The sequence below is a fragment of the Convolutriloba macropyga genome, chromosome 3 (assembly GCF_964194025.1).
Source record: "Convolutriloba macropyga chromosome 3, txConMacr16.3, whole genome shotgun sequence".
Classification (NCBI taxonomy): Eukaryota; Metazoa; Xenacoelomorpha; order Acoela; family Convolutidae; genus Convolutriloba; species Convolutriloba macropyga.
Window position 1 is genome coordinate 62,572,205 of NC_134470.1, and position 8,606 is coordinate 62,580,810.

The 8,606-nt window shown below is 38.4% G+C and overlaps 1 protein-coding gene across 1 annotated transcript; it reads left to right on the plus strand.

Moving 5' to 3' along the window:
• The first annotated feature begins 653 nt into the window (after positions 1-653).
• Positions 654-8,365, plus strand: LOC142336693 (uncharacterized). The gene is made up of 10 exons (XM_075385605.1): positions 654-675; positions 1,618-2,112; positions 2,865-3,277; positions 3,332-3,368; positions 3,593-3,853; positions 4,048-4,128; positions 6,104-6,598; positions 7,351-7,763; positions 7,818-7,854; positions 8,079-8,365. Exons 1-10 carry the CDS (start codon positions 654-656, stop codon positions 8,363-8,365), a joined length of 2,541 nt encoding a protein of 846 aa, XP_075241720.1.
• The last annotated feature ends 241 nt before the right edge of the window (positions 8,366-8,606 follow it).

An 8,606-nucleotide genomic window follows, 5' to 3' on the forward strand; every position in this document is an offset into this window, starting at 1 on the left:
TGAAAGTCTATGAGATTACAGTCGGGTCAAGAGACGTTGGTCTTTTACACGTTATGCAGCCAAAACGCCGAGATTGAAAACATTGTCAACATTTGTGTTCAGCAACACTTACAAAAAGTTCAGTTCAACTCAGTTATCGATCTGGTCAAACCCATGAAAACTTATGATGATCTATCATCAAGCCAGCCCGATAGAATTTTGATTCATGTTGCATCAAAATGGAACGAGTGGATTTCCATGGTCTTGCAGATAAAACCTTCCCTGCAATGGTAGAACAGATGCTCCTAGCGCTCAACAATTTTGCTTCTCATGGTAGTGGTTGGACTCCCGACCAAGTTGTCAACATTGAAATCCGATTAGCAAAAGCTAAACCGATAAGGGCATCATCATATTTGGCGCCTCCAGGCAAACTAGCGCGCACATGCTCTCTGCTGAAATCAGAAACCGAGAAGACGAGAATTGTTTTCTGTTTTGCTATACTGGCGCCTACCATTTGAGGCTTGGCTCTCAACTTCTTCCTCCTGGTGCACCGTCACGCAGGATAACCAGCCCAGTAACTTATGGACAAGGCAAGCCGCTTGCAAAACAAGCAGATGGTGTGTTTGACATGCCTATGGGCTTCCACCAGATGGCTCGCTTTGAAGAGCTAAACAATGTCTGCGTCAACGTTTCTCGGTAAGTTAAAAATCTTTCTTTTCCAAAATCTTTAAACTAAAAAGAAGATTATGGCACAAAAGCAAATGAGGGGAAAAAAGATAAAAAACCAAAAAAAGGTTGACAATTTTAGCTACGCTGAAAACGGACTGATACCATTCCGAGTTTCAAAAAACAAAACTGAATTCAATATGGACCTTCTTCTTCTTAGCGACGGTCAAATGCATCACTACGTTTTAATCAGAAACTTGCGATCTCTTATAAAGTCAAGGAACGAGTAGTGAGAGCAGATAATCATATTTGTAGAAACTGTTTTCATGTTTGCACCTCAAAAGAACGATACGAAAAACATTTAGAAACTTGCTGGAAAAACAAACCAGCAATCGTGCGAATGCCAAAAAAACACAACGTTTTACTACAATAAGTTTCACTCCCTTTGGTTTGCTCCAATTGTTGGCTTTTTTGACTTGGAGTCAATCATTGAACCTGTCTCAGGATGTCAATACAACCCAATTCAGAAACAAGAACAATAGAAGTACATAAACCGTGTAGCTATGCAATGTTGTTTGTGGCTCAAAACCAAATTGAACCGTTTCCTTTTGAATGTTTGACAGGACCGAATTTGTTCAGTCTTTGGAAACCATAGCAAAACGAATTTACAGTGTTAAACAGCAACGCAAATATTTCTCTGGCCAGCCTCTCATCGCGAAAGAAGATGCCGCCAATTGTTGGATATGTGAAGAACCATTGGAACACAATTTCAATAACCCGACAGTTCTAGATCATTGTCACTTCACTGGAGAATTCCTCGGATGGGCACATAACACTTGTAACATCAACAGGAGGTTTCTGAACTATACTCCGCTATTAGCACATAATCTCTCAAACTACAATCTTCACTATGTAAATCTCGCTCTCCAGGGTAGCAAACGAGGAATACTGTATCAATTGTTCCGAATACAGATGAGAAAATTATAGCTCTGCAAATTGGGGTTCTAGTCTACAACCGTCAGGACAAGAATGGAGTAACGAAACCGGTGTATGAGTATATCAAGTTACTAGACTCATTTCATTTCATGGCCTCATCATTAGATTCTCTAGCACAAAACTTACCCTCTGATCAGTTTACTTTGCTAGAACATCACTTTAAGGATTGGCCAGAAAGTTCAGTGCAAATGCTGAAACGGAAGGGATTTTTCCCCTATTGTTACATTGATAGTTTCAATGAGCTGAAAGAGACCAAACTCCCACCACGAGAAAAGTGGATGAATAGTCTCCAACAGTATCGAGTGAGCGTTACAGAAGACGAGTACAAACATGCGCTAGAAGTTTTTGAGAAGTTTCAATGTGAAACAATTGAAGATTACTATAGTTTGTATCTCAAAACTGATGTGCTTCTAGCTGCAGTTATGCTCTGCTTCCGCAAGGTGTGTTACGAAGCATACAGACTGGATTGCTGTCAGTACTATACCGCTTCCAACCTTTCTGGTGATGCTATGCTAAAGTTATGTAAAGCGCCTTTGAGACTTTTAAAAGAGAGAGAATAATTGGAAATGGTAGAAAGATTGATTCGTGGTGGCGTAAGCTTGATATACAATAAGCAGTTGGCGGTTGCGAACAAATATTTACCAAATTTCAACCCCAAAGCACCCTCAACCTTCAAAGTAATAACTGATGCAAACAATTTGTATGCGGGCATAACGGAAAAGTTTCCATTGCCACTGAACAATTGTGAGCACACTGACGGAAACTGGGATCCTGAAATTGAAAAAGCGTTCATCCAAAGCGTGTTGGAGACACCATTTTGATAGCGATTTTGGCTACGTATTGGAAGTGGATTTGTCGTACCCAGATGAAATTCATGATCTTCATTCAGATTTTCCCTTGGCCGCAACAAAACAGAAAGTTGATGCATGCTTGTTGGGTGACTATCAGGAAGAGATTTTGAATTATATGCAGATGAATGCGCCGCCTTCGAGTAAAAAATTGATCCAGACCTTGTTCCCCAAAAAGAACTACATTTTGCATTATCAAACATTGAAGCTCTACGTGCGGTTGGGGTTGAAAGTTGAAAAACTACATTGATCACTCGCTTTTAACAAGCCAAAATGGCTAGCGTCATATGTAAACTTGAATACTCAGAAGCGAAAGCAAGCCAAGAACAAGGAGGCAAGCCTCGAGGAGAACTTCTATAAACTAATGTTGAACAGCGCATTTGGGAAAACGTGAGGGGAAACGCAATCGCATAAAAGTGAAACTGGCTCGAAATGAAGAAGAAACACTGAAATGGACCAGCGCTCCACAGATGAAGTCGTTCAAAATCATTGATGAGAACTTGGCAACGATGAGCTTGAATCAGACTGAAATAGAGTGGGACAAACCAACTATCGTAGGTGCTTGCATCTTAGATCTTTCAATGAAATTCATGCACGACTTCCACTACAATACAATGAAGAAACACTTCAATTGTAAACTACTGTACTCGGACACGGACTCGTTTGTTTATGAAATTTTCTCAAACGACTTCTTTGCAGACTTGAAGCGGAAGACCACAGTGAAGGACCTTTTCGATTTCTCAAACTTTCCAACTAATCACGAGATGTACAATCAAAGCAGCGCAAGGGTGACTAAAACTTAAAAATGAGATGGGAGTTAAGATGATGTCCGAGTTTGTGAGGTTGAAGCCGAAGCTGTATTCATCAAACTGGCAGATGGTTAGTCAAATTCTAAAAATTTCAAATCCTAAAAAATAGTCAAATCCTAATTTCAAAACCTAAAAAGTCAAGAAAACAACAAAAAGCAGAATGAGTAAAGAAAAACCGGATAAAAAGTAAGAAAAAAAGACCTAGGATTAAATTTCCAAAAGTAATTGAAAGAAAAATCGAAAGCAAAAAAAAGGTGGAAAACAAAAACTAGAATGCACGAATTTCTATTTTAGGTCTTGCAAAGCAGTCGGCAAAAAGTGTGACGCAAGACGCCAGGCGCATGATGACACATGAATTATACAAACAGGTTCTCACAGGAGGAGAAACTGTTCGACTTATCAACAACAGAATTGCGTCGAGCAAGCACCGACTAATGACAGTTGTGTGCAACAAGAAGTCACTCTCTGGATACGATGACAAGCGGTATATTTTAAACGACAAGATCACAACTCTACCATTTGACCACCACGCTCTGCGCGAGGAAATGTTCATGCGCAACGTAGTACAGGATCCAGATTGAGGTTCGAGTGACGAGGAAGAAACTGTTGTACACGTTGCCGAGTCATTAACGCCAGAAAGTCAACCGCCAACTCAATACACAGTTCCCCCAATGTCAGCAGAAGTCTGGTCTCCGCCTGATCCCGGTCTCAACCAGCGTGTTTACAGTGACGATGAGCTGACATTGCAGATTTTGAAAATCTGACTCAACAAGAGATTGAGGACGAAATTGAAAGATGTTCTTTTATGGACGATCAGGCTGCTGAATCAGGTTCGTCGCCTAGTCTTCTAGACCCAAGACCCGTATCCCCCATTCATGTTTCTACTAACTCTTCATCACAAAAGCAAACCATCAACCTCCCGAACCCTCAAAAAGTATGAAAAAAAGTGCGCAAAACGAACGCTTGAGCTGATATCAGACGACGAATCTATCAATGTAGATAGAATAAAGAAGTGGAGAGTAGTTCAAATTGACTCTGATAGTGACGACTATTAATTTCTGTGAAAGAACTCTTTGCTTTAGTTTTTGTGATTTGTTTTTTGTTTTCCCCGTTTTATAGAAGTAAGAAAACCTTTCAACTCGATTTATAGAACAACTGTTTAGTATAAGTCTTTTAAAAGCTCCTACAATACTAGCTGATCAATTAATATCTAAGTCAATTTTATCCTCAGTACCTTCAATCCATAGTATAAGTCTTTTAAGAGCTCCTACAATACTAGCTGATCAATTAATACTTAAGTCATTTTTGCCCTAGTACTTTCAATCCATGTATTAGTCTTTTAAAAGCTCCATACTAGTAGCCGATCAATTAATAACTAAGGTTTTTTTATCCTCAGTACCTTCAATCCATAGTATAAGTCTTTTAAAAGCTCCTACAATACTAGCTGATCTCTTAATAACTAAGTCGTTTTTATCTTCAGTACCTTCAACCCATAGTATAAGTCTTTTAAAAGCTTCCTTATAAGCAGTTGATCAATTTTTAACTAAGCCATTTTTATCCTCAATACCTTCAATCCATAGTATATGTCTTTTAAAAGCTCCCACACCAGCAGTTGAGCAATCATTAATTAAGTTATTTTTATCTTCAGTACCTTCCATCCATAGTTTAAGTCTTTTAAAAGCTCCCACATAAGCAGTTGATCAATTATTAACCACGTCTTTTTTTATATTCAGTACCTTCAATCCATAGTATAAGTCCTTAAAAGGCTACCACATAAGCAATTGATCAATTATTAACTAAGTCATTTTTATCCTCAATACCTTCAATCCATAGTATAAGTCTTTTTAAAGCTCCTACATACGCAGTGGATCAATTATTAAATAAGTCATTTTTATCCTCAATACCTTGAATCCATAGTATAAGTCTTTTAAAAGCTCCTACAATACTAGCTGATCAAATAATAACTAAGTCATTTTTATCTTCAGTACCTTCAATCCATAGTATAAGTCTTTTAAAAGCTCCCACAAGCAGTTGATCAATTATTTACTAAGTCGTTTTTATCCTCAATACCTTCAATCCATAGTATAAGTCTTTTAAAAGCTCCTACAATACTAGCTGATCAATTAATAACTAAGTCATTTTTATCCTCAGTACCTTCAATCCATAGTATAAGTCTTCTAAAAGCTCCCTCAAGCAAAGGAACAATTATTAACAAAGTCATTTTTATCCTCAATACATTCAATCCATAGTATAAGTCTTTTAGGAGCTCCTACAATACTAGCTGATCAATTAATAACTAAGTCATTTTTGCCCTAGTACCTTTAATCCCTTGTATTAGTCTTTTAAAAGCTCCCATACTAGTAGGCGATCAATTAATAACTATGTTTTTTATCCTCAGTACCTTCAATCAATAGTATAAGTCTTTTAAAAGCTTCTACAATACTAGCTGACCAATTATTAACTGAGTCATTTTTATCCTCAATATCTTCATTCCATAGTATAAGTCTTTTTAAAGCTCCTACATAAGCAGTTGATCAATTATTAACTAAGTCATTTTTATCCTCAATACCTTTAATCCATAGTATAAGTCTTTTAAAAGCTCCTACAATACTAGCTGATCAATTAATAACCAAGTCATTTTTATCTTCAGTACTTTCAATCCATAGTATAAGTCTTTTTAAAGCTCCCTCATAAGCAGTTGATCAATTATTAACACATAATCTCTCAAACTACAATCTTCACTATGTAAATCTCGCTCTCCAGGGTAGCAAACGAGGAATACTGTATCAATTGTTCCGAATACAGATGAGAAAATTATAGCTCTGCAAATTGGGGTTCTAGTCTACAACCGTCAGGACAAGAATGGAGTAACGAAACCGGTGTATGAGTATATCAAGTTACTAGACTCATTTCATTTCATGGCCTCATCATTAGATTCTCTAGCACAAAACTTACCCTCTGATCAGTTTACTTTGCTAGAACATCACTTTAAGGATTGGCCAGAAAGTTCAGTGCAAATGCTGAAACGGAAGGGATTTTTCCCCTATTGTTACATTGATAGTTTCAATGAGCTGAAAGAGACCAAACTCCCACCACGAGAAAAGTGGATGAATAGTCTCCAACAGTATCGAGTGAGCGTTACAGAAGACGAGTACAAACATGCGCTAGAAGTTTTTGAGAAGTTTCAATGTGAAACAATTGAAGATTACTATAGTTTGTATCTCAAAACTGATGTGCTTCTAGCTGCAGTTATGCTCTGCTTCCGCAAGGTGTGTTACGAAGCATACAGACTGGATTGCTGTCAGTACTATACCGCTTCCAACCTTTCTGGTGATGCTATGCTAAAGTTATGTAAAGCGCCTTTGAGACTTTTAAAAGAGAGAGAATAATTGGAAATGGTAGAAAGATTGATTCGTGGTGGCGTAAGCTTGATATACAATAAGCAGTTGGCGGTTGCGAACAAATATTTACCAAATTTCAACCCCAAAGCACCCTCAACCTTCAAAGTAATAACTGATGCAAACAATTTGTATGCGGGCATAACGGAAAAGTTTCCATTGCCACTGAACAATTGTGAGCACACTGACGGAAACTGGGATCCTGAAATTGAAAAAGCGTTCATCCAAAGCGTGTTGGAGACACCATTTTGATAGCGATTTTGGCTACGTATTGGAAGTGGATTTGTCGTACCCAGATGAAATTCATGATCTTCATTCAGATTTTCCCTTGGCCGCAACAAAACAGAAAGTTGATGCATGCTTGTTGGGTGACTATCAGGAAGAGATTTTGAATTATATGCAGATGAATGCGCCGCCTTCGAGTAAAAAATTGATCCAGACCTTGTTCCCCAAAAAGAACTACATTTTGCATTATCAAACATTGAAGCTCTACGTGCGGTTGGGGTTGAAAGTTGAAAAACTACATTGATCACTCGCTTTTAACAAGCCAAAATGGCTAGCGCCATATGTAAACTTGAATACTCAGAAGCGAAAGCAAGCCAAGAACAAGGAGGCAAGCCTCGAGGAGAACTTCTATAAACTAATGTTGAACAGCGCATTTGGGAAAACGTGAGGGGAAACGCAATCGCATAAAAGTGAAACTGGCTCGAAATGAAGAAGAAACACTGAAATGGACCAGCGCTCCACAGATGAAGTCGTTCAAAATCATTGATGAGAACTTGGCAACGATGAGCTTGAATCAGACTGAAATAGAGTGGGACAAACCAACTATCGTAGGTGCTTGCATCTTAGATCTTTCAATGAAATTCATGCACGACTTCCACTACAATACAATGAAGAAACACTTCAATTGTAAACTACTGTACTCGGACACGGACTCGTTTGTTTATGAAATTTTCTCAAACGACTTCTTTGCAGACTTGAAGCGGAAGACCACAGTGAAGGACCTTTTCGATTTCTCAAACTTTCCAACTAATCACGAGATGTACAATCAAAGCAGCGCAAGGGTGACTAAAACTTAAAAATGAGATGGGAGTTAAGATGATTTCCGAGTTTGTGAGGTTGAAGCCGAAGCTGTATTCATCAAACTGGCAGATGGTTAGTCAAATTCTAAAAATTTCAAATCCTAAAAAATAGTCAAATCCTAATTTCAAAACCTAAAAAGTCAAGAAAACAACAAAAAGCAGAATGAGTAAAGAAAAACCGGATAAAAAGTAAGAAAAAAAGACCTAGGATTAAATTTCCAAAAGTAATTGAAAGAAAAATCGAAAGCAAAAAAAAGGTGGAAAACAAAAACTAGAATGCACGAATTTCTATTTTAGGTCTTGCAAAGCAGTCGGCAAAAAGTGTGACGCAAGACGCCAGGCGCATGATGACACATGAATTATACAAACAGGTTCTCACAGGAGGAGAAACTGTTCGACTTATCAACAACAGAATTGCGTCGAGCAAGCACCGACTAATGACAGTTGTGTGCAACAAGAAGTCACTCTCTGGATACGATGACAAGCGGTATATTTTAAACGACAAGATCACAACTCTACCATTTGACCACCACGCTCTGCGCGAGGAAATGTTCATGCGCAACGTAGTACAGGATCCAGATTGAGGTTCGAGTGACGAGGAAGAAACTGTTGTACACGTTGCCGAGTCATTAACGCCAGAAAGTCAACCGCCAACTCAATACACAGTTCCCCCAATGTCAGCAGAAGTCTGGTCTCCGCCTGATCCCGGTCTCAACCAGCGTGTTTAGAGTGACGATGAGCTGACATTGCAGATTTTGAAAATCTGACTCAACAAGAGATTGAGGACGAAATTGAAAGATGTTCTTTTATGGACGATCAGGCTGC